General features: G+C 35.6%; 1 protein-coding gene across 1 annotated transcript in view; it reads left to right on the top strand.

Annotated features, from left to right (window-relative positions):
* LOC145673504 (HAUS augmin-like complex subunit 3) overlaps positions 1-20206 on the top strand; it is a 61109-nt gene extending 40903 nt beyond the window's left edge. Inside the window, exons 8-11 of the mRNA XM_081743274.1 lie at positions 2712-3048; positions 10285-10532; positions 13625-13793; positions 19000-20206. Coding sequence (XP_081599400.1) covers positions 2712-3048; positions 10285-10532; positions 13625-13793; positions 19000-19128 — 883 coding nt within the window. The 3' untranslated portion in view covers positions 19129-20206. The remainder of the gene's footprint in view (positions 1-2711; positions 3049-10284; positions 10533-13624; positions 13794-18999) is intronic.
* Positions 20207-27532: the final 7326 nt, after the last annotated feature.

The raw sequence follows: 27532 nt of genomic DNA, 5'->3' as shown, positions 1-27532 counted from the left end.
GTGTTTTGTATATACACATTTTATTTCTATATATTTTTAGAACACGATAAAAAAAAAGCTGCATATGTAACATTCTATTTCGTACAAATATTTAACAATACAATCTGTCGTGGCGCATGTTTAAAATATTATATCCGCGGATCCAGGATATGATTAAGGGAGGGGCTAAACCATAGTTTGCCGCTTTATCCAGTGTAAAGAAAGTAGGATTGAAGTCCATTTTATCCAGTGTATACCTGAGCGTCAAGAGCGGGCTATAGCCCCTATAGCCCTATATATATATATACTTCCCTTACCCCTTCCTATATATATACTTTATTCTCAAACGTGCTCCCCTGCTCAATAAAATATTTAACCTCCGCTTAGACTCTGATAAAACTTATATGGGAGCAACCTCTTTAAAAAATGTCCAAGCATAACGAAAATATACTTATGTGTAACTCAGTTTACGAAAATCATGAATTCGCCCCTGAGATATTCTCAAAATTTATCTGTACAGAATTATCTTTCAAGCAAAACAATAATAATAGTAAATCGAAACCGATCAATGTGTTACGAGAATATACTTGAACATGCATAAATATATAATCATGAAGTGCATTAACGACACACAGCATTTTAGTCTATTCAGACCTATATATATATTCAAGTGTATTACTTCAAATGTTAAAAAAAAAAAAAAGAATAGAAAGAAAGAAGGAAAAAAGAGAAAAATGTAGTGAGCAATATTAGTTTGTTCAAGCTTCAAAATTGTTTGATATGAACTGATATTGTTGTTTCTTTTGCTATTGTAAATATCTTCCTTTGAAATCACTTAGCTTAATCATTGATAACATTACGTTCATACATTTACTGTTTGTTCTAAAATTTTCACTCCGTTGAAGATCATTAGAAATACAAGCAAAGTTCGCGTATGAAAGACCAGCGAGCAAGCGCTAGTTAAAAGGCCATCTGCGGCCTAGATGACGTCATGCGCCAGAGCGACAAGAATTTAGCACCGCATTGCATCCACCTTGTAGTCTTTCCATCATGGAAAAGGGTATATTAAAGAAATATAAAGAATTCTCGATTAACGTCACATCTGATGCTTTGATGGCTTTCAGGACTGCGTTGTGGTGTTGCCAGGTAAGACAGTGAAAAGAGAGAAGTAGTAGAAGATAAAACTTGCGGGAGGAAATACAAAAAGAAAGTAAATAAAATATATGTATGTGAACAATTGTAGTGGAAAGCTGGCAAGTCTTTATTTTGGCCATTTCACTCATTTTTTCGATTCAGTGATTTGATCTTTCGGTTCCGGTTTTGAGAGCTTACCTGTTCCGCTAACTTGGTTGCTGGTATGAAGTCATGTGGTACGTGATGTGCTGTTGATGCTTTTTTTGTTTGTTTGTTTGTGTGTTTGAACGGGGAATTATGGATATGATGTAACGTAATCTTGTGTCACAGTCTTCAATGTTTCACGTGGTTAATTGCGGGTGCAGGTGGTTCGTTTCTAAGCTCTTACTGTGATGTCGAACTCGATATAGGTTTTCATTTCTTTTTCTATAAAGGAGTGATACGAAACCAAAATTTTTATAGGCTGTCGAAATTAATGTGCGATACTGATATTAATGGTCATAGATTTTGTTTTATGTGAAATTATTAGACCTTAAGAAGAGTTGCAGTGTTCGTTAAAAAGAGCAGAAGCTATTGAGTTCGACATAATCGGTTAAAAATGTAGTTTGTATGTTAACGTGAGAATCTTTTACTTTGTTACATGTTTGTGTCTGGAGTTAGGAGGCATAAGAATATTATTTATGAATGTTCGTCTGACTCTGTTCTAAGCACGGATTGCTGGAAAGGTTACTCGTCGTTACACAGTGGTCAGTGAAAGCATTTGACTGTGAATCATTCTTATAACTTTGTAGATCTTGTTAGGGGCACATACGCAACTATTGAGGATCTTTGGTGCCATTTGAAGAGTAGTTTGAGTTGCACGCGTGAGTCAGAAGGGATGATGTTGCAGTTTGGATATTATTTATGGAATAGGAAATTTAGTTCCGGTTACAGCATTGGGCAAAAGTATTATTTATGAAGCGTGCTGCGGAATTGCACACGCAGTATTGAAATATCGCAGTCTTAATTATTTTTTGCGTAGTTGTAAAATATTTATTTCGTTTTGTTCCCTGTTGTTTTATTTGAAGTGAAGTTTACATGTACGTTAGTTGTAGTTTTTACACTTTAACGGGGGGTTAGGGGGCTTGCCCCCTTTGTTTTTCATTATGAAAGTGTGGTGGTTCTTGCTGTAGTTTTATCTATTATTTAATACGTAATGCATTTCGAGTTTTGTTACATTTAGAACTGATACGATAGGAAGTTCGCTTAGTTCTATATGTATTAATAGTTGAAATATGGAATGTTGTAGAATAATAGTAGAATCAACAGAGTCGGAACCACCATGATTTCTAGCCGATTCAATTCATAAGGAACTAGTTCCTGATGATAATTTAACGAGCTGTTCCGAGGAACCGGTTCTTTATGAATATGTTCATTGAACGATTCAATTGAGTGAATTGTCGGGAAGCATAATAAATGAGAAGAGAAATGTACGAAGACAAGAAAAATGGGTGAAAAATAAAATATTCATACGGACAACCATATATGGGTAAATCTTATTATGTTGAGAGGCGAAATGCTTCGAGGTTGATGATGATTTCATTTTGTTTCTTTTGCAGTTGTGAAGTGGCCGATCTACAAAATAGAATAAGCAAGTTGAGTGATAGCATAGAGAATCTGAAAACAAACCAATTACCTAATGCTGCCTGGGAATGTTCTGAATTGCAAGCAATATTAGTAATCACAGATGACTACAATCTGAAGTTGAAACGCCAGCATTATTATCTGGATAAATTGAGGGAACTGTATGACTGTTTACTAACACAACGTGTGCATTCTAGTATATTATGGCTAATCTTTACAAACGAGGAACAAGTTGTAGAGAAATTAATGGATCTGAGAAAAACCGCTGAATCGTATCTGACTGCCGAAAATAAAGGATTCCAATCTAGAATGGTTTGTGTTCTAAGAAACTCTTACATGTGTAATTAGGAGGCGCTGTGCGCTGTACAGTCTTGTTTAAAATATGACCTCCTACCTCACATTAGAGTGCCGTATTCTTATACGTAGAACAATTTAGTAATTTGGCTTTAAATAATTTCTTGAAAAGCCAAACAAATTTATATTATTTACTACTGCTGTAGATAAGAGTACAGATTTTTAAAAAGAGATTGGTAGACGAATTTTTGAACACGACTGTACAATACAGATTACTGTCTTGGTAAGATGAAATTAGACAAATAGGGTAACTGTCCCAGTAATTGACAGTGTACCGTAATTGACACCGTCGTCTTTTTCTCGCCACAACAAGACTGCGAGGCTAGGTACGAGCAAATGCTGTCATCTTTTATTCCTTTGTAGTGTTGTCAATCCTACACTACTGCTAATATTTGCCACTCGATAGTAGTACTTCAAAAGTAGCAGAACATCGATGGAAAGTGAGAAGTGAACTGTTTTTTCAGACTTCTAGTAACGGTTTATCATAAGAAGGTTGTTTCTGTATCCGGTGCATATCATATAGATCATAATAAAAACTGACGAGTTGAAGATGTTTTGAGGTAATTGAAGGACTAATAGATCAGACTAAACCGATAAATATAGCTTTTTGAAAGTAAAACCAAGTTTTCAGGGGGGTGTCAATTATTGGTCACAGGTTTCCTGCAATGGCTAGTAATTGACACCCCTGTCAATTACTGGTGATTTGCCTAAGCTCAATAAATATCAGTAGAAATTTGTAAACCGCGTATTTCCTTGAAGTTAAGTTGACTGATAAAGTTAAAAACATTATTTCTTATAAAATCCCAGTAGTTGACAGGGGGTGTCAATTACTAGATCAAGGAGTGTCAATTACTAGGCTACTGCAGAAGAATTGTACGAACTATTTACCAAGGCACACCTGAGTTGTTAGTGTGATTTGTTATAATTCGAAAGGCCCTGGGTTGACACCTTTGTGATTAACAGAGAACCGACCTTGCTTTTTAAATTTTTTCTGGAAGTGGTAAATACCTCTTGGTACGGGGTTAAGTCCTCCTACGTCTTTTTCTTTATTTTTCTTTGTCTGTTTGAGCGTTAAGTGTGATTTTTAAGCAAGTGCCTTCCCTTAATCTGCATTACTCTTACTTGGCACCTTGCCACGGGTAGAGTAGCCTACAGTAACCATTAAGTTTAAAAAAAAAAAAAAAAAAAAACTATGCATACTGTAAATGCTTTACACTGATTAAACTAAGGAAAATTTCTACTTTGTTTCGTTACAATTGCCAACCATAGATAAGCCTAGAAGAAAGACGAAACCATCAAATGTAATTCCAGGTAAATCGAAACCTTTCTTGGAGTACTTAAAGTGCAGTATCGAAGGCAATCGCAACAGAGAGAGTAGAATGTCATATGCAACTGCAAGCAAACAGTTCGAGATTTCTAGAACAACCTTATTAATACAAGTGTTTAGGAAGGACTCCAGAGAATAGGAAAATGAGGCAACAGACAGTAGTTACTGAGACCGAAGAAAACCGTATTGTTGATTGGGTACTTTCGATTGCAAAGCGTGGTTTCCCGTTAACGAAAGATGTTCTAGTGACAGTTCAGAAAAATTGTCTTGAACTCTAAACGTCAAAATCCATTCACCAAAACCTGGCCGTCATTGGTATGAATCATTTATGGGGCGTCATCCCAAATTAGCTGAATGAATACCTGAGCAGCTCACAAGCCAGCGTGCGAATGTCTCCGAACAGCAAATTCGTAAGTGGTGTAACGAAATACAACCATAAATGGAAGACAAAAAACTGATTGAAGTTCTTCAGGGTTCCTCTCGTGGTTTCAACTGCTACGAAGCCGCATTCCAGTTGAATCCAGAGACTATTAAATTGATTGGACCACGAGGAGAAAAAAAAAAATCAGATATAAGGTTCAGATACAGACTCCATCACCGTATCTCTCACTGTGTGCCAATGGTACTGTCCTGCTATTTATAGTGTTCCCGTATGCTCGCATTCCAGATGAGTTGTGCAAAATGTGCCTGACGACTGGTCAATAAGAAAATCTTCGTCGGGATGAATGACTGGAGAACCTTTTTACGAATATATAACCAATGTACCTCTGTTGACCCACAGACCCTGTGACGTGTGTAGCAGGACTGACAAAATAGACTCCAGTTGTGTATCCAGCGCAATGGAGGTCATATTGAGCATATGCTGTAATGCCGACTCTGACAAGTGTTCCAGACCTTAACAGGTCATAACTCCTACACAAATAAAGATTTCGCAAAACGGATTGCACAGGTGTATTCCCCAGAAAAAGACAGTGTAAAATGATATGTGACATGACCCCCTTCCCATTTCAAAAACGTAACCCAAATCCAAGATGGCCGCCGTTGTCGCCATAGCCCCTAGAAGTTGTGGCTCCACTTATAAACACCCCACACCAAGCAACATTATGATTCCTCACACCGTTTAACTTTTATAAGGATGTATCCAGACTTTTGCCTCACTCTGTATTTTACCCATGGCTTCTTAGTCAAAAAGTGAATTTTTCAGTAATTTTTTTTTCTGTGTTATCAATATTTGTATTAATTCAGTATTAATATCCGATGTGTACAAAAATACTGTAATAGCTCTATTAGAGAAAAAAATAAACATATGTTATGTAAGTAGAAACTTATAAATCAGCTTGGAAAGTTGGTAGAAAATTATATGGTTCATTCGAATAAGATATTAAGAGATATCAATTACTGGGTCACGATGTGTCAATGACTGGTGATTCTCTCAAATCACAGTGTCAATTTCTGGTACAATGAACAACCTTTCATATACATATATTAAAAAATAATAATTATCAGTCTATTATTTTAATGGTGGTGTGTATCGATGAAGGAAGGATGCCTTCGTAACTATACGAGAGATCAGTAAGACAGGCCCATTTAAAGGGTGAAAAAACATGCAATTTGTCAAAGACTGTTTTTATACTGTCAATTATTGGGACAATTAACCTGTCTGACCGCTGGAGTGGTGGGAGCTCGAAACTGGATCTCCTGTTTTCCAAGTACCATTTGAGATAATAGCAATACAACATTTTCATCTGTTTAGGAATTATAGTCTACAAGTTCCTACTGGTATCCATCTTGTAACTTGTAGAAGTAATCCAATAGTCGTAGCCATTACAGTTAAGGAAGTTTCCTGCTGTATACAAATTAAGTAATTTCATGTGTATTAAGTACAGGGTGTATCTACTGTAACTTAGTACATATGAAATAATTATGGTTTAAAAAAGTGTGTGCTGTTATTGACATCAATAACTTACAATATTTAAAATACTGAAGCTTCTTGAAAGTGTAATACAATGGTCAACTTATCGAGATAGACTTCCAGAGCTGTCGTGGAGGAATCTAGATTCTGTGAGTAAATAGAAATTTCTTTATTCAAAAAGGCTGCTGCTAGTCTGATTCATTTTGTTAAGTATCAACATGTTACATACGTAAGTAAACTAGAGACGTAACCTTGCATCACGATAATGATACTAACTTCAGTAACCTGACATTAATTCTTTTAACGTTACACATTAAACATTTTTAATACTTGTTTTCAACGAACGTAACATCGTTCCACAAATGTACATAATAGAATCCTCGAATTATAACACGATAATTCGTTGCAACTAGCAACGAGTTCTAGATGGCTTTTTCTCTACTAGTCAGCATCTTATTGTTTTTGTGCAAAAATGGTTGTTTTCTACTCCAATAGGTTTGAGTCGGTATAATACTATATTTGCTTTCATTAATATTACAATTTCTGTGTTCTGTATTTAATATTCCTATTTACTATTTTCTTAATTAACGTAATTAATATTCCTTTTAATTTTCAAAAATAAAAACAAAAGTAAAGAGCGAACCATCATCATAAGATTGTTCTGTAGGATTTTTTTTTAACTAAACATAAAATCCCGGGTTAATTTGTGGAAATTTGTTTTAGAGTTGGTTTGCTGTTCTTTCTCAATGACCTTTATTTCTATTCCATCTTTGTGTTCTGATGAAACACGAGTAATGATTTCTTTTTAATAAATTTAAAAAAAAAAAAGAAAGCGATTTGCTTCGAAATTATTTGACAGGTGATTTTCTTGTCAGAAATCAGCATTCGTTTTCCATTAGTTTCGTAGTTTGCGTCTGCGTAATTACTAGGACCCGGAAGTTGAGCAGAGTGTCTATCGGTCAGCAAAGTCATGAAAAAGTCACGAAATAGTCACGATATCAGAAAACGGTCATGAAAGTCAAGAAGAAGTCACGAAATCTAGCTTTATGGTCATGATTTTTTTATCTGTACGAATATAAGTATAAACTAGAAAATTTTAATGTATAAAACGTCAAAATTCACCACCAAAAATGTCTGTTGTCGGCTTTAGACGCTACCAAATCGCAAGCGAAACATGCTTCTATCTCGTGCATGAAAATTTGACCTAATTCACATTCAGATTCGCTCTTGAGACTGTTCTTCAGCTGGCATCCTTGAGCATTGGCGATGCAAACCGCATCGCATCGTCGAAATCACCTACGCATCTAACCAGTTAATTCATCTGTGAGAAGATCCAGCCTTTTTTCACTCCAAGGAACAGGATTTGAAAGTAGAGCTAAGATAAAGAGAAGTGCTAAAGAATATAGGTACTGTTATCAGTTTTTGAATGTTACGAAATTTTATGGTTTGGTAAAGGAAAGGTCACGAAATTTCATTTTGTAATTTTAGTAGACACCCTGTTGAGGAAAAATCCTCGTTTTTACGAGTGCTTGAAGACTATGCTTAACATAAGTTCATTATGGGTCATTGTAGGCCAGAAAATGGTGGACTTTATTTGTCCTTTGTCGTTGGTTTTTTATTTTATTTTATTTTGTTTTGTTTATTGGTCTTTTTAAAGCTTTTCATAGGCCTTAACTTTTTTTTCACTTCATCTTTCGACAATAAATTTATTGGCCATTAACTCGAATCACCACCACTTCTTAAACATCTTTTCTTTAGTAAAGAAAATTCAAAAGATTCTTCAGCGACTGGACTGATAAGATCTGCAACAATCACAAGTCAGATAAGGAGCGTAACAATGTCCTACAACAAAGGGGGGTGTGAGGGGGGAAGTTTTCTTATTTTAGTTTGTACTTCAGTTTGTGGAAAAAGGACAGACCGTTAACCTACCAGAAGCTTGTATTTCTTGAGCATTATATTCATTAAATATGTACAGTAATTAAACCGGGTCTTATTTTTACGTCCTTTTTTTCCAGTTTTTAGGTCCGTTTTTAGATCTTTTTATAGGTCCTTTTTAGGCAATTTTTTGGTCGTCAACTTCCGAGTCCTAATAATTACTATTTAACTTTATTTAGCACTGTTGATCTACAATCGAAAGTAATTGTATTTCATGTTTAATGTGATATTTTATATATATATATATATCGTAGAATTCACAAAACTACAAAATGAAACAAAAGGCAGTTTTTAGGTTACAAACTATTTTTAAAATTGTAGTCAATGAGTGAAGTGGTTTCGTCACTTCCGCTGTCAATCTAAGTGCAAGAATCGAAAGCTTACATTTTCGGTTCCAAACAATACGTCTGCTAGGTCAAGAAAACATGGGCCGATGTATGTTTCACTTTGTTGTTATATATACAAGTTTCCCTCTCTTATCTACTTTGATCTATTTGTTCGAAATAAAAAGTGTAATTCTCTTTTTCGTTATAATATAAATCGATGCAAAATATAACCGTTATACTCTCCATATACAGCTCATGTCTTTGGAATCCAGTGGAAACAAATGAGTAACAAATACTGGCAGAAATACTTCATGCTTAACCTATTCTTAGTAAGATCATATATATATATTGTATGTTTACTCATTATGTACGGATGCAGACAGAAATGTTGCAGATGTGATATTTTATATCCGCTTAGTCCTCTTAGTTATATTCACTGGGTGTGTAATTTTTGATTACAAATAATTTTGACATATTTTCCGCTCTTCCCTTCCCTAGTTTACGAGAAATTTAACTTTTTTCTAGGTTCATTTTAGGTCACTTAAGTAAACACTAGTTACTGTTTTGATATAGGTTTACATTAAAAAATCCAGCCATCATTCATTTCGGATTTTGGAGTGCATTTTCAAATGCACTACATTGGCACGCTACTGTTTGAAGGTTATGGTTTCATGGCACTGTATTCGATAATCGATTGTGTCTTGCTTTCACATGCTAACGAGCTCATTCCTTCTCATTTAATCGTACATTTGTTGGATAGTCTTTCTTTAAAGGGCTGTACAAATGTCACTTTCTGTTAGAAAAATGCATCACATATAACCATACAAAATCCGGTATTTTCGAAAATTCAGCACTCCTCATGTCCGGAAGTTGCCGGATTTTTGAATGTCAATCTGTATTTTCTTCTATTGATATTACAGCTTCTTACTATTTTGTAAAATTATACAACGTGATTACTTAATTAAAAAAAAAAAAAAAAAAAAAAAAACGCTTAGTTCAGTTGAAAATTCGTATCAGTGATGTAATCACACGAAAAATCCGGACGTTGGATTGGCACGAACTAGAGCCCCGTTCTCCGCGTATTGGTTATTTGCTTTAACTAATAACATTGAACATTTTACCCTTAATCGATGAAGCCATTTTTAGAACGAATTCACCTTAACTGCTTCACACTAGCTTTGCTATCTTAAATAACCTTAAATTAGAAATACAAATCGCTGAGCGAAGCAATGCTTATTTAAAAAAATAAATAAATGATGTTTAACATTTTCGCTAATTAACTGAACATATTGGTTTCATGGGTCTGATGAAGCCAGTGTTTTCAGTTAGTTATCGATATTATTATTATTATTATTATTATTATTATTATTATTATTATTATTATTATTATTATTATTATTATTTTACGTTGCTTTACTCAGCGATTTGTATTTCGAATTGACCTTCACTTAATGGTAGTGGTCATTCGTTCGTTATTTATTCTCCTTAATCTGTTCACCTGCATTATCTTTGATTGTGACCTTTTGCCTAATTACCTTAAAAGTAAAATTAAATAAATAATAATAAAATAAAAGTAAAGTCAGGTGGTGATGTGTCTTAAGATTACTTGAGGGCTTGTGTATGTGTGTGTGTGTGAGTATTCAATAATAAACGTAATTTTGTTTTGTTCTGTTTTAAATGAATATTTATTTCAGGCTGTGATGAAAAAAATTTCTGAGGAATCATCCAAGACTAAAATTATTGTACCAGCCCAGAGCCCGTTGTTGCATACTGCGCAAAAGATCGTGTTCAGCAAAAGTAAAGACGCGCCAATTGAAAGCCCATCACTCGTTACTTTTCCTGAATTCATTGAGGAACTGCGGCGACTGGATGTTATTACAAATCAGCTAGAACATCACTTGGATTCATCATTCCATAGCCAATGGAAACAAGTATCTCAAGCGTAAGTTATTATTCATGGTGACTTGTGATTGGGAATTATGAAAGCTGTGCTTGAGTTTCTTACTTCTGAGGAGAAACAAGTTTATTTTTATCTGAATTTAACATTGTAGCGGGGAGAATTTTATGTCACTGAGCAGGGTTGGCTGGTTTAAACCAGCTGTTAAAAAAAAAAAAAAAAAAAAAAAAAAAACACGAAAAATGTTCATAAAACGGTAAGTGTTCGTAAAATCTTGAACACACATTTCTGGATTATCACGTTTCGCTCCCGTATATTATAGTATTATATTCAGACCTAAATATCCCATTCATTACTCAAAAAGATTAAACTACAAAAGCAAGTTTTTATATATATATATATATATAAGTTTATGAATGTTTCTTTTGTGATTTTTTATAGTTACTATTGTTATGCAATTGCAATCGAAGAAAATTCTAAATATATTGTTTCGTTTTAGTAATGTTTACCATTGATAAAATACATCGAAATGCCGTATTTTTTTTTTGGGGGGGGGGTCATACAAACCTCACGAGAGGCATTTATTGAAATCAGAAGTATTTTTGGTATCTATTTACATATAAATTGGTGAGAACCTAAGTGGACTCAAATAATTCGTATCTTTATTCACTTTTCGTACTGATTTGAAAATTAAGTCGTGGTATTTCTTTAACTTCGACTAATAAAAATCGTAGTGAACTTACTTGGACTAAATTAGTTTTTCTGTATTCTGCAGTATTTTGAAATTGTCCATTTGTAATTCTGTATAGTAGTTTCACTTCTGCATTTTTTTTTTTTTTCCTTCTGAAATATAACTTAATAATTATATTAACAAGTATATAAAGATCAGTACACCGTATTTTCATCAGGAGTCTTTCCTGAGTAAGTCGGCAGACGTATCGTATTTATGCCCAATTAGTCCCGGTTTCGAGTTCAAAGGGAGGACAATTTCTCTCGGATGTAAGCCGAAAAACCGTTTGGATTCCGTTTTAAGTTTGTGACCCCTTCCAGCATAACTTGGTTGTTGCATAATAACACCAAGACGAAGCAAACTTATTTCTGTCCATATGTGATATAAATACGTAGAGCAAATTATTTAAACCAAAAAAAACCTTGTTTTTTGTTTTTTTCAAAATAAAAACCATGGTTTTTACCAACCCTGTCACTGAGTATTGCAGCCTTGTTGCCCTACGACAGTAGAATGTATGGGATGACGCAAAAGTCGCAAGGCAGTCTTTTATTTCGAGTGTAGATTATGGAATAAAAATTAAACTTAATATCAGCGGGTCTTATAATTAATTAAGATTCTACCTCCTCCGGCTCAATCCAGCTGTTACGTAATTGACCATAATCTGTGAATTATTAATGATAAAAATCAAACCAAACCAAACCATTTGGCATAACGGTCTATTTGTGAGGAACTACGTCCAGCCTAGCGATAGGTCGCCCTTCAGGAGCTTTCTGGACTCCCCAGTTTGCCTCACAACGCTGGGTGGACCGGCCGGGAATCGAATCCGGGACCACGCGGAAATGAGTCCAAGGTTCTAACACCTAGACTGCTTTGTTCCCTAAATTATTAGTGATAACATTTTTAAAAGTTTCATCGTTTAATTTGTGATAGTTTTCTCTTTAAAATTGCCCTCCCTTTCAAGAAATTAGGTAATAAAGATTGAAGGTAACAGCCGTGATATGCAGATACTTTCTGTGAAATCTCCCCTTCAAGGTAGCTCAGCAGTAAAGCATCATGTCTGAGATGAAGGATCGCTGGTTCAATTTCAGTCGATGTGAGTTCATAGTGGACAAACTCGTTTCTTCACTTCGCCTGCGATCCCAAGATCTGTCTCCCTGGTTTGAATTTCGCTGAAGGATGTGTATGATGTGTAACTTTTCACTATATATTTCATTATCATCGTTCTCTTCTTATAGAATCCTTGACAATAAGACGGATTCGTTACATTAATAAATAAATAAATACAATAAAAAGGTTTTTTCCCCTCTGTAATTCCACCAACTCCGTCATCATCGTCTTTCTGCTTTAATGTACAATGTACAGAAGAAATAACAAACTTTCATCCAAAAATTTCGTATTTTCAATGACCATTGTATCCATTTGGTATCCATTCTTCCAATTATTTTTGAAGAGCATGTATTATTGTACAATAACCGATAAAGTTTGAACACTGTATATTTTTCCAAAACTATTAATCCAGTTCAGTATATTGGATAATGATTTTCCATTTAAAAAGTGTTGATTCAGATTAATGATAATATAACGACTAATGTGAATAAATAAGTAAATAAATAAAAACATGAAATAGTTGTTTTATAATTGATGATCAAAGTATCATCAAATGATTGCTTAGAAATGTTATTTACAGGATATTCACGTAACACCCTAAAATTTGAGGTTATTTTCATAATTTTACGGATGTAAGGGTTTTCATGTGCTCTAATTTTATTTCGTCAATTCTCTCATTACCATTTATTTGTATTTATCATCCGTATTCTTTACCCCACGCGGCAAAAGCGTGGGATGATGACATGTCATTTCTTTTGTTTTACATTTGTCTTAGCACAGATATCAACTTGTACGCTGTGGATGAGTGAAGTAGTTTCGTCACTTCAGTTTTCAATCGAATTGCAAGGTAACAAAGCTCACGTTCTCGTTCCAAGCAACACGTATGCTAAGAAAAGCATAGGTTGATATGTGTTTACTTTATTTTCGTGTAAATACCATTCCTTGTCTTTGATCCATTTGCTTTTTTAAATTCCTTCTTTCGAAACCTTAAACGAAAATTTCAATTTTCTCTTTCATTGTAATGTTTATAAGTCAATGAAAAAAATTACATTGTTAAGTTCCATATGTAGCTAATATCTTTGGGACCCAGCGGAAACAAATGACACTGGAATGACTGGGGTAAATACGTTATGCTTAACCCATCCATTACAGCAGTGCATCAACATGTACACTGATACCGTGTCTCTCATCATACTATCAAAATATAGAGTACCCATGGTAATCAACGTTTCACTTGAAACAATCTTATTTTATTTAAAAAATTATATAGTAATGTATTTACAATTAATTATCTTTTCAGAACCCAAAATAATGTCGAACTTAAGAAGATACTGTTCTCAGGTACGACAAAGAGGGCTGTAATAACACCATTTGAAGTGATACTTCCCATGTACAAGACGCTGTCAAATCTTGATTCCTATGCTGAGAGTTTATATGAGCAATCCCGCAAAGTACGAGACAAGAAAGAGGTGAGTATAAAGGTGATATGATGAAAGACAAAAAAATGTATGATATAGTGTAGAATAAGCGCCATTAACTATAAACTAACTCATAGATTGTGTATTTCAGGGAATTTAATAAAGCTAAACTATATATATAGTTCTAAACAATTGGGAGTAACTTACGAAATTATAGAATTTTTATGTGTCACATCTTATTTTAAAATGAGTTATCAGTTTCAGCTTAGGTCCACTTTTTTTTATAATAAAAGAAGCTCTTTTTTTTTTTTTTTTTTCAAATATCACGCAACCCTAACGTTCTACTGATATACCAGACCCGTATCCACGGGGGGCCGCCCCCCCCTAAATATTTACTGGCCCTCCCTAAAATTTTCACGGTAGGCTTGCGAATGAACTTTAATATGATTGAATTTCCCCCCCTAACTTCTACCACCCTCCCCCCAATATTTTTGGGTTAGCTACGGGTCTGCGATATACTAAAGAAGTTAGATGATACAGAAAAGCCAGTGATATTGATAATAATGGTGGGATAAAGATAATGGGAGAAAATGGCAGCACTGCGATAAGATCCTCGAATAAGAGATATTGTAGAGTACAAACTCACATCACTAGGGGTTGACACTTTACTACTCAATTTCTATGACAGAGCATTTAAACAGTGAATTGATCATCTTCTATTTTTAAAGACCGATTTATAGAGGATGATTCTTTACTAAAAGCAAGTATAACATAAATTTTCAGCACCGAGAAGCCATTAATTTAAATCATAGGAAAGTAAAACATTGGGTAATTACTTGTCTAATATATATATATATATATATATATAAACGAAATCTATGTTGTATGACATCTTCCAACGACAGAACGGTTGAACCGTTTGAAATGTACACAATATACTAAGCATGTGCTTGTGACCCGATTTCCATTATGCACATGCACCAATATTATTCCTGAGCAAATTATATATGTCTCTTTCCTGCGCAATATTAGTAGACGAACGCTTTCGAGCTTCGTTCGATTATTACACAATTCCTTTATGGTCGATAGATACAAATGTTTGGAAGAATTGAGATGGAAATATCTCGGTGAAAGAGAACGTTTGGTAACTCTAATTTGCAGGTTTTTTAAATCACGGCTGCGCATTATGCATACGCATGTCATTAATCCTTATTTCTATAGAAGTTGTATCAACGTTGTAAGAACTTTTAAGCCACCCACTCTGTAAAATTTTATTCACTGTTGCCTCATTATTAACTATTTTTATTTCTTTTATCTGATCTGAGCGAAGTGGGTTAATATATAAGAAGTAAGAAAAATCTAATTGAATTCCCGGCGGAATCACAATGTGGTTCGAATTTTAGGTTATCCACCAAACTTTGCAGTGAATAAACCAATATTGTTTTATTTCCATCTTAACTTCTGATTCAGTGAACTATCAGGAAACTCTCACATCTTCAGCATTCTAATTCTGACGTCTCCTCCGTCAAGTCATGTCAACAACTGAACAACTGATGCCAAAATATTGTCCTCCACAAAATGAAAAACCGTCTTAGTACACATATGGCTGAGATTGAATTACACATTTATATAAATATATAGGAATAAATTCCAGTTGGCATACGAGTAAGACGATTAAGTTCAGTTGTTAAACCCATAGCAAAGTGCATGGAAGAAATTGCCCTGAACTTACAATATACATCCATCGTGTAATAGGATCAAAATATGTTTAATCGGAGTGTCTTAAAGTTCTTTATTACGCTACTCACCGTTACCCCTTGTGATCGTTCTCTTCCCTCCTAAAAACACTCCTGAGTGCGTTAATGAGTAAGCCGTGCAAACTCTAACCTCTTCCTGGACGAAATTTTAATGGTATGTAAAAATACATAAGACAGCTTGTTTATGGAAAGGATTATCATATATATGCGAGGAATATCAAAAAGTTCGTACAAACGCCTAGAAGAAATCCACTCGGGAGAACTCTGACACCATGATAGTATTAGTCCTTCTCTATGTAGTCACTGTGCTTAGCGACACATTTTTGCCGGTGGTTCTTCGCTTTTCGTAAACCCGTTTTGTTAAAGTCTATAGTTTGGCTTTGAAACCAAAGTTCAACATCAGAAATGACGTCTGTCATTTGGTGCTAGGTCCGGTAAGTATGAGGTGGAGCAGTAATTCATATCCTAATTTCACTGCCTTCATCATGGATGCATGGGCAGAATGAGCTGGTGCTCTGTCCGCCAACAGCAGCATTCCTTTTGTGACCAATGCACGACGTCTCTTCACCTTCTCTCGTAACTGCTCCCCAGTTGTGTTGTGCTTCAATGTAGGTCAAGTAATATAAAGCCGTCGTTTTCAAGCTGCCCCCCTAAGAAACTAAGGCTGACGTCGTCACTGATTACTATACATTCTTTTTCAGAGGGGCGGATATTTTCCCACAATAAAAGTTTTCAGGCTTTTTATCAATTTCATAAAAATCGGAAGTTGAAATTAATAATTCCATCTCGATCTTGTAAACATTTATATTTATAGCCGACAAAGGAAGTGTGTAATAGCCGAACGCAGCTTAGAAGGCAGTCGTCTGCTAATACTGTGCAGAAAAGGAACAGCTACAATTTCCCAGCAATGACATTAGTGGATGGGTATAACGGAAATTGGTGACGCAAGCAGACGCTTGGTACTGCATTATATGATCATGGTATGGTTGTGAACGTGTAAGAAAGCTGTTCTCTGTTTTATTTCATGAAATATGGCAACCCTGGGTGTCTTTCTATCTCTGAGGGAGTCTGCGAGAAGGATTTTGAGGATACTTAATGGAAAGCTGTAGTCAAATGTATTGTTGATTAATTTGTATCCATATACTTTGTCAACAGCAAGGATATATAGGAAGGTACCTGTAATTGAAACTGAATCTTTACCACTGAAATACCCAGCTTCAGTTTCAATATTTCCCCACCAGGAATCAAACTCAGCTTTCCAATACCAAAGGCATACGCGCTAACCACTCTACAAGCAAAGAGAGCTCCTTCGTGGCTAAGCGGTTAGCATACGCGCCTTTGGCGTGGGAGACCCGGGTTCAATTCCCGATGGGAGCTCGTGTGATTCGGATTCCACGTTAATCAGTAGGTCCCATCTCATATAGCTTCGCTGCTGAAAGGGAAGTTAAACTCAAAATCAAGGAGGGCTAAATTTATTGATATGATGGACTATGTGTTTTGGAATAGGCAAATGAGGAATTTAGCGCTGCAGGAGTGTCGGTGATTGTAGAAACGAATCGAAAGAGAAGTTAGAGTTATGTTAATTTGGAAGGATGAACAGTGGATATATTTAAGAATTTAAAATCAAATTAGAAGTATCACAACTACCGGAATGGTACCTAGGTAGAAAACATTAAGAAGTCAAACTGGATCGAATGTAGGGTAGGCTTTTACACCTGATTTTATGGCATATTTTGTGTTCATTCGGGGAAATCTTATCTGTTCGACTGTATCGTCACCCAAGAGCCTCTCATTATCACTCTCCAACCAAGAATCAACCTCCACATAACCTTACCAACAAACAATTCAGTCATGAAAAAAATAAAGCCATGGTAAAATTCCCTCTCTCTACTTTCTTATACACAATATTACGCCAACTTCTACACCTTCATTACGTGGATGCTCATTACGACAATTAGTAACTTGAAGGCCTCTACACCACTACCGAAGAAGACGTCAGAAACCTGGCTTCATATTTGATAGCAGTTCGACCTTCCAACACCCCATTACAAAGATAACATACACTTTCTAGCATTCCGGTAGTTGCAGTTTTTACATTTCATTTATTTCTTTCTTTTTTTTTTTTCTTTTTTTTCATTTATATTCTTAAAAGCACTTACAATCTACCCTACTACGTTGGCGAAACTCTTAGCTTTTGTTTCGATTCATATCAACAGTCACGATACTCCTGAAGCGCTGAAATAATTACACGTAGTGTTTCGAATCAGAACAAGTAAACTGATACTATAATTGTATAGCTTACATAGTTATGATCATCATCCTAGCGCGGAAACTATCGTTCAGTTCTAAAGCGCTCACCCCTGGTGCAAGAAATCTCTGGTTTAATCCCAAGCCATGTGAGCTTGTACAACATCGTGTCCATGGGCTTTCTCGGCGATCTCCCGTTTCCTCCCACATTCTTATTCCAATAACAGGGTGTCTATCGATCACGAAATCAGAAAACGGTCATAAAAGTCACGAAATTTAGCTTTAGGATCATTTTTTAACTGTATAAATGTAAGTACAGATTGAAAAATGTTGTTCTATGAAACGTCAAAATTCACCACCAAAAATGTCTATGGTCGGCTTTAGACGCTACCAAATCGCGTCAAGAGAGATAGGTCAAATTATTATTTATATGTTTACTTGTTTGTGTTTATGAATTTATTCAGAATACAAGATATTAAAGGTGTTGTTAGTGTATAATTATTGCTTTGTATTAGTGGTTTATTGTAATCCAAATACAGGAAGTTTGACTTAGAATAAGCAATTATAGTAAGAAAGTAAGCTTATACTGTATTTATAATCTCTCTCTCCTTCCTTTCTTTCTTTCTTTTTCTTTTTTCCTTTCTTTTTTTCTTTCTTTCTTTCTTTCTTTCTTTTTTCTTTCTTTTTTTTCTTTCTTTCTTTCTTTCTTTTTTCTTTCTTTTCTTTTTCTTTCTTTTTCTTTCTTTTTTTCTTTTTCTTTTTCTTTCTTTTTTCTTTTTCTTTCTTTTTTCTTTCTTTCTTTTTTCTTTCTCCCTCCCTCCCTCCAAACAATAGCATCATTTGTGTGCTTCCGTAAGAGTTTATTGAGCTTCTTCTTAGTAAAGTCATTAACATTTGTGGTTTGTGAACTACTAAGTTAAAAAGGAAGCCTTCCCCTTATTACATAGTACTTGAAAAGAGAAAACCATTTGGATCCCTTGTCTTACTTTGGTCGAACATTGTTTCGCAAAATCAGGGAGAAGTTCACAATGCAATCTAATTAATCAGCGTAGTTTGTTCATATCGCACTGATGACGATGAAGGGGGCTCAACGAAACAGTCTACAGTATTAATTTATGAAATGGAAACTAAAGCAAGATTGTTTAACTATGTTGCATTATTATTATTATTATTTCGGAATTCTTTCAAGTTATTATAATTGAAACATACATTTAATTTTTACAACTAATATAAATTATTTGCTTTGTCATCAGGCATGTATTCTTCATCCGGAACTGCAGTTGGAACGTGATTTATGGATCCTGTTTCTTTGCAACCCTGATCTTTTGGTGAAGGAAGTCACACGAATTGAAGAAAGAGTCAAAGTTATGAACAGGAAGTGAAGTATATATAATATGTTTCTACAGTATAAGAAGCTTTAGTGGATTGTATTGTGGCGTTCAGACAGATTTGAATAGACGCCTTTGTTTTGAATTCTCAATTCGTATCTAAGGTGGTGTGTTTCGCTTGATAAGCTATTTAAACAAAGGAAGGGGAAAATGGCGAATAATATATGCCAATGCTACCATTGGTCTTCTTAAAATTTATTTATATAGTGTTTACTTGTTGAAAGTATAAAAGCAAATAGTGAAAATAATATTAGATACATCTCTGCGGGAAACTATATCTGGATATTCACGTAAGCAAGTGCAACATCTGGAGTATATGAGTGGCATTAGATACAAAATATAAGTAAATAAATAAATAAAATTACATTTTCGCAATGATAATAAAGAACGTAAATAACTATTAGAAGCCTGTAATTAGTGATAAGATTAATGTTTGAGTGTACTTTGAACTAATTGTATAGTTCGCAGAAAAAAAAAAAAAAAAAAAACTGCAACATGAGCATGTAAGTTTATTGTGAAACGACGAAGTCTTGCTCCAAAATAAGTGTGCAGGGAAGGACGCCGAGGTTTCTCCTGGCGTGATTCGTGCCACTTAGAGGTTATGTTGATTCCCTGCGTTGTTAGGCGTAGTTTCACAATAAACTTACATGCTCATGTTGCAGGTTTTCTGCTGCGGACTGCGGACGAATCCCGCTGAGCACGGGTGTTTTTCCTTTAGCCTAAGAGGCACAAGTGTGGGCGTAAAAATAAATAAAATCATGCGTTAATACTAGGATGATATTGGAAGTACTGCATTGATTACTTTACAGAATAATCATAAGCCAGAGATAGTTCCCAACGATAACTGGGACTTCGGTTATAAGTAAATGTGCCTTGTATATTGTCTTTCATAACTGCGTTTTTTATACAATTGTATTTGGTATGCTGTCTTATTTAATGCTGGAAACTTGTTAATAAATATATATTTTAATACCTGTTAATATTTCCTGTACAATGAGTAACAAATGTAGATACTTCTATGTATAATTTCGAAACGGATTAAACTATTTTACATATGAGAAACTAGAAGGAACCAATAGACTTTTCTTGTCTCTGTCTTCCATATTTTATCCCACATGAAAATTCAAAGTGAAAACGTGCATAACTGAGCCGTTCTGGCGCACTAATAACTATTCCATCCAGTTCGCTTCCTGAACAACCACACAATCTTCATTACTTAGGTCGGTGTTCATTATTATAGACACCGCGTTGTCTAAACACAATTCATATTGGTCTTAAAGTATGACCCAACCGACATTTGAAGTGAAGAGTATGTATCTGCCCTGGGAGCGGACAGAGAGTAGCATAGTGTTCATTGGCAATCATTGCATAGGAAGTAAGTCAGAGACCGAGGTTTAATTCTCGGCTCAATCCCTTACCTGTTCCCTTACTGAATTTTCGTGAAATAAGACTTTTTTCGAAGTCACAACAAAGTGGTTAATTTATTTCTTGTAAAGGATGTGTAGGAACTATATGTAATAACCAATGCACTGTGGGCCAGAAGCAGAATCTGACTGGAAAAAAGTAGTTTTAACAACTATGTCTAATCTACATTCGAACACCACAGTTGTGTTAAGTGATAACCAAAGTTTTTTGCTGCATATCGATAAACACAGATAACAGTCTGTAGTAGTGGTCGCAGCACGTCAAAGTTAATAGTTCATTATCTGCTTTGTAGCGTGCTGAATTGGAGTGGTATGAACGTAAAGTTTGTGCTTTAATTATACATGTGAAAGAGCAAGGTACGTTCACGAAATAAACTATGAGTAAATATATGTATATGTACTTGCTGCTTGATTTAAGTTTTGTTTGATTTGTTTATGTTGCTTTTCTAGAGAGTGCGAGTAATTACGTAGTAAAGAAGTGCTATTGGAAGTTCAAATAGACATTTAAAAATGTACGTCCATGTCTGTAGCGAGATTTTTCGTTGTGGTGTAGTTTGATATATGTATTTCGAAATACAGTTGTGATCTACTGCCCATTCTTGCCCGATTTTTATATTTATCTTATTTTCAAAAATAGGTGGAGAGAGCTGGACATGCTCGTCGTGATGTGCAAGGACCTGTACGAGGTACTGCGTTCTAAACCATCAAACGAAGCACTTTATAATTATGTTACGAACAAATATGGAATGGAAATTCTTTTTGTGGATATTTTTCAGTGTGTGAAAGTGAGTTTAAGTGCCTTCAAAAGTGATTTCGAAAAGCATTGGGAGCTGTATAATAGAATGACTGGTAGGTTTTTATCCAAATATAGTGATTGATATGAAGAATATATTAAGTTCTCTGATAAAGTGGTTACTTCTTTCGATCGCTCGAAACCAAGAGCATGGGACCTCGAGAAGCAAATCAGGCAGACCTAGTAAACCCTTCGAATATTCGGGAATGAAGTCGAAGAAAAACCTTGTAAAGCCACTCGTTACAAAGCATTCTGAGCAAGAGCTGGTGTTGGCTACCCAAAGGTCATTGAAAGCTACCGGAAAAGGAGATGCGGCAGTTGTATTAGGGGAAATTACTCTTTCAACACCTAAGAGAACAACGAAATACAAGAAGGTTTGTCATTCGCCAAAACTCTATCCAAACACTTATTCTCCGGATAAAGCCGTGGCACGTATACTAATTTGATACTAGGTGCAAAGGTAAAACATTGTGACATATATCCTTCGTATAATGTGGTACGGGAAGCAAAATTAAAGTGTTATCCCAGAGAATAGAATACTATAGTAAGTGACATGTCAGCGGAAGCTCATTTACAAGCAATAATGGATCAGACAATTGAGCGCATCGTGACTTTACAGAAAGATGTTATTAAACAGTGCATCAGAGATGGAGACATAATCAAATTAGTGTATAACTGAGGTTGCGATGGAAACAAATTGTGATAGTGTATATAAGCAGAAAGTTCAAACAGAAGATGAATCGAACAGTGTATATAGTGACTCAGATATTTTTGCTATCTCCTTCGTTCCCTTACAGTTGTATTCAACATGAAATAGGGAGATTGACAAAGCAATTTTGTGGCAAAATCCCAGACCATCATCGCTTAGATTTTGTCCACCCATTAAATTGTTGTACCAAAAAGACATAATTGAGCTGTCGAGAAAGAGGTACATTTAATGGAAACGCTAATACGTAATTTAAAGCCTATTAATGTACTGATTCAGGAGAAAGAAGTAAATGTTATCCCTGAACTTCTGTTCACAATGGTGGATGGGAAGATGTGAAACTCTGTTACAGAAACTTCCTCTCAAACGTGCTATGTACGTGGATCTACTCCTAAGACTATGAACAATATTGAATTACGAACAAAAGCAATAGATAGTAGCAGATATGGATTTGGAATCTCCCCCTTACATGCTTGGATCCGATTTTTTGAATGCCTAATTCACATAGCTTATCGGTTGGACATACATAAATGGTAGGTTAGGGATCCCGAAGATAAAGTCAAATTCTCGGCAGGGAAGGAGTAAATTATTCAAGAGTTCCGAACGAAAATTTGATTAATTGTAGATCAGCCTAAACCTGGAGAAGTACAAGGGTCGTTCAAGGTTGACCGGGACTTTTATTTCTTCAGAGGAAACAGCACAAGAAACACCAAACTATGTCAGTTTTTCAAAGTATTCTCCGTGCGCGTCGAGACACCGTTGCCATCGTTGTGGCAGCTCCCTGATTCCTTTAGCGTGGAAAGAACTCGGTTGTTGTTGTACCTACTGGAGGATATCGTTCCGCAGTGCTCCATCTGTCGTGAATTTCTTCCCTCCCAGATGGTCTTTAAGGGGTGCAAACAAATGATAATCACTGGGGACTAAATCTGGACTGTAGGGGGGATGGGACAGAACTTCCCAGCGCATTTCGGCCAGAGTTGTTGTCACATTGGCCGTGTGAGAGCGGGAATTGTCATGGAGAAGAATGACATTTCCAGACAACATCCCAGGTCTTTTCTCGCGAATGGACTTTTGTACACAATGTGGAGTAATACTGGGCCTTAATCATTTGCTCAACATGTGCGATATTCACTGCTGTGAATGCAATCGGGCGAGTGTGTCCATGTGCTTCATTTGTCACTAGCTCCCGTCCTTCGCAAAACTGTTCAAACCATTCGTACACTCTTGTCCGTGACATCGTTTGTTCACAATACTGTGCTTGCAATCTTCTGAAAATCTCGGCTGGTTTAACTTTCTCCTTCACAAAAAATTTGATTACACACCGTTGCTTCACAGCCACAGCCACACTGCTTGCCGCCATGCTCGCTGCAACTGTTGCGTATGCGCCAAATACGTCATGCCGGCGCTAGTACTCGAGAAGGAATACATTACGTCATCATGATCCTATTCATCGATTATTTACGTACGAAAATCCCCGTCAACCTTGAACAATCCTTGTAGGAAATTCTAATGATGGAAACAGCGCTGCGTTTCTTCCGAGATCCATCGCAATCCACTGAGATTACAGGAATTAATGAAGGACTGATTCGGCGATTTGGTATTATATTGCGGACTATGTCATGTGGTTTTCCAATTAATGTAGAAAGATTTTATGCATTCACGTTAGAAACTACCAAACTGTATCTTAGTCTATATCCATGGTTCTTCATGCCGATTTCTGTTCATAAAATTCTAATTCATGTAGGAAGAATTATTGAGGCAGCCATCTTGCCTATCGAAATGCTCTCCGAGGAAGCTCAAGAAGCAACACATTAGAGCAGATAGGGCAGGTCATGTAAGAAATCTTCTCGAAAAGAGAACATTCGCGATGTATTGCACATGCTCCTCCTCAGGTCCGATCCTATCATTTCAAGTCAATCTCCTTCCCGAAACAAAAACAAAAACTCATTCTCCCCTGACGTCAGGCAATTAGTTACAGAACCTGGTATTAAATGTGCAGCATCTCAGGAAAGTGAAGTAGGGCATGGCCAAGATCGCGATAGTGATAACTATGATGATGATCATAATAACGATGCAGACGGCGGCAACAAAGACTACAGTGATGAGTTCGAGGTCTCTGAAAGAAGATTAGATGCTTTCTCCCTTCAATCTTTGCAGGTAAAGTAAATTATTATTCTATTTGGCTAATTTATTTTTGTCTTTTTTTCTCTTTTAGTTTTTAGCTCTTTATTTCTCTCTTACGCGTCGTTTTTCAGTTGTTTTGAATATATTGTGGTCACTTATAGCACCGAGTAATAACTTTACTGGTATAGTGATCATATATTGCATGTATAGGTGGAGTACTAATTTTTTTCAGTCAGATTCTGCATTTGGTCCACTGTGCAATGTTCGTATAGAACGTGAAGAATTTAACTAGTTACATTGTGTAAGATAAAAACCAATTACCAATACAAGGAATTCACGGAAGAATAAACAGAGTTTGGGTATGATGTTCTATTAGTTAAGAAATGTGGAAATGAGTATTGTTTGAGCAAGAATATGCATGGTTTAAAAAAAGTGCATTGTTGGTTCAGTGTAATACAGTTGTTTACAGATTCATTTTTCTAGTAGTAAGAAATGAAAAAGAAGCAGAGGAGAAATGTGTCTTGTTTGAAAGTTTTAACTACTGGGTAACTAGAAGTGATAATTCCACCAAGCCTTTAGGTTAAAATGTTTAATGGATTTTGGTGTAGTTTTGGCACACCACGTTTTGGAAGATTTACAGGTAAAGTTCAATACTTTACATGAAAAACCATGTTTATAAGGAACAAATTTCTACAGGCGACAGAATTAAATACAAACTAATACAGCTGTATTTAAGGTTTACAAGTGTAGGGTTGCTAGTGTAAAATCACTACAAGTGCTTTGCGACGAATAAAATAAGTGAGATTATATCGTCACATGAGAACCACGGGAACGTAACTCCATTTTTGTAGGTTTACAGGCAAGAGGACAAAAATATGATTTTCTTAGAAAGATGTGACTTTAACCCCCCATAAGCACGCGTGGTCAATTATAACATCAAGACACGCTCGCGGAGTCTCACTCCGCAATATTTATTTATAGGCCTATATCTTAATTTTAGTGTGTATTTTGTTTTGAAGTGATATAAAAACTAACTAACTAACTAACTCTATGGCCTATGGAACCCGGAGGTTCAATGCCGCGTTCACAAAAGCTCTCCACTGACTTCTATCCTTAGCCAATTGGATCCAGTTTCTACTTTGCATTCCAATCTCTGCGAGATCCATCTTAATATTGTCCTCCCATCTGCGCCTAGGTCTTCCTAATGGTCGTTTTCCGATTGGTCTTCCAGCCAAGACTTTGAAAGCGTTTCTACTTTCTTCCATTCTAGCTACATGACCCGCCCACCTAAGCCTTCTAGACTTGACGACCCTAACAATGTTGGGTAAACCATATAACTTATGTAGTTCCTCATTATGAAGTTTCCGCCATTCCCCATACCCGTTCCTCTTGGGTCTGAATATTCGTCTCAGGATCTTGTTCTCAAATACTTTCAGTCTATTTTCTTCCCTCAGAGTAAGTGACCATGTTTCGCAGCCATACAGAACAACAGGCATAATTATCGTTTTGTATATTTTAAGCTTCAAATTCCTCGACAGAATTCGCGACGACAAGAGATTTTGAACCGAATAGTAACACGAATTCCCTGCTTTTAGTCGACATTTAATTTCTTCGTTAATATGATTTTGCTCTGTTAATATTGATCCTAGATATTTGAAACTATGCACTTTATCAAAAGTATTATTTAATATTTTAACGCATCCATAATTTGCTGTATTCCGGTCCCGACGCACTTCCATGTATTTAGTTTTCTCTGCATTTACTTCTAAACCCATGTCCCTGCAAGCGTTTAATAAAATCTCTGTATTTCTTTCTATTGTTCTCCTATCATCCCCTATTAAATTTACATCATCAGCATATGCCATAACCTGGCGAATACCGTTCAACGCTAGGCCCTGGTTGCTGTCTTTGATTTTCTTTATAGCGTATTCCAGAACGAAGTTAAATAATAATGGCGACAACGCATCTCCTTGTTTCAGGCCATTTTCGACGTGAAAGCTCGTGGACAAAAATTTTCCTACCCGGACTTTACTTTGGGATTCATTTAAACATATCTTAATTAATCTAATTAGCTTTCTCGATATAAAACTGTTTCATATTTTCTTTGCAACGTTTTCGACAATTGCGCATGTATATTTTACAGCACAAACTCTTTTAACAGTTCTAAGAAAACTAAAATTTCTTTATCCGCGGAGTGTGACTCCGCCGCGCGTTAATATGATGGTAATTGAACTACAATATAACAGATGATCGACAAGGAGAACTGATGGCGTTACTTTCCATTTACACCAAGTGGGGGCTTTCAAAATTATGTCCAAACATGAAGAAAACGAAAACCGCATTTTTGGAGTTACGTTGCTTTGGTTCTCATGCGATGATATGAAAGATGACTCTATTAGATGCTATTTTCCACCGGTGGTGTATTTCTGCACAGTGTACAGAAACTATAATTTATGTTTACAAGTGGAGCCATACTAGTATGAAACCATTACTAGTGTTATTCAAACTCGTATCATTACCAAAACCGACTTCTTTTCACTAAACTCGGTTACACGTATACCCACCAACGCTGACAGGCCTGTTCTCTTCGGACGCACCCTGGCGCAGCTTCGCTCTGCTCTGACTCGGATAGATAGCATTCGCTCCTTTTAATAGCCACGTAGCACATGTTGGTTTGTGCCGTATTTATATGGAAATAGTAAAAGAATTGTAATTTTTCAACAATTACTTCTGGTGACCCCTTAAATTTTATCTATGCCAATTGAGATATTTTCATGTCGCTCAGCGCAAATCTTTTAGGGGACAATAAGAAGGAAATTAGTGAGAGAATTCTATTTTTTCAACAATTATTTCGAGTGGTGCGCCAAAAGTAAACCTGCATGGTTTAGTTGATGAGTGATAGTGAAGCCGAAAACCAATTCATGGGAAGTGTTTGCTGAAGTTTTTATTAGTATAAGAGTAAATTTTATGAGTTTTTTGATTAATTAAATGATAGATTGTAATTACTAAAGTAGTAGTTCATATATATAAAATATATTTTCAATGAAAATAGTTTTTTTTACATGACACTACATATTAACAAATAATCAGTGTATTTTATGTACAAGCAATTATACGAGGGGAAATCAAAAAGTAAAGGGAGTTTTGAGAAAAGGTACATTTATTCTAATGATAGAAAACTGAAACATACATTATTTTTATACATAATCTCCCTCCACTTCCACGTACTTTTCCCAACGTTTTTATTTATTCTTCGGGGAAAAGTTTTTCGGTTGCACCTTGTAACCAATTTTGCGCCGCATCAATGACTAGTTGATGGTTGACGCTTAAGTTCCTTAACTTCTGGTGATG

The sequence above is a fragment of the Thermobia domestica genome, chromosome 16 (assembly GCF_964235325.1).
Source record: "Thermobia domestica chromosome 16, izTheDome1.hap1.1, whole genome shotgun sequence".
In the NCBI taxonomy this organism is placed as follows: Eukaryota; Metazoa; Arthropoda; class Insecta; order Zygentoma; family Lepismatidae; genus Thermobia; species Thermobia domestica.
This window is presented reverse-complemented; position numbering and strand designations above follow the sequence as displayed.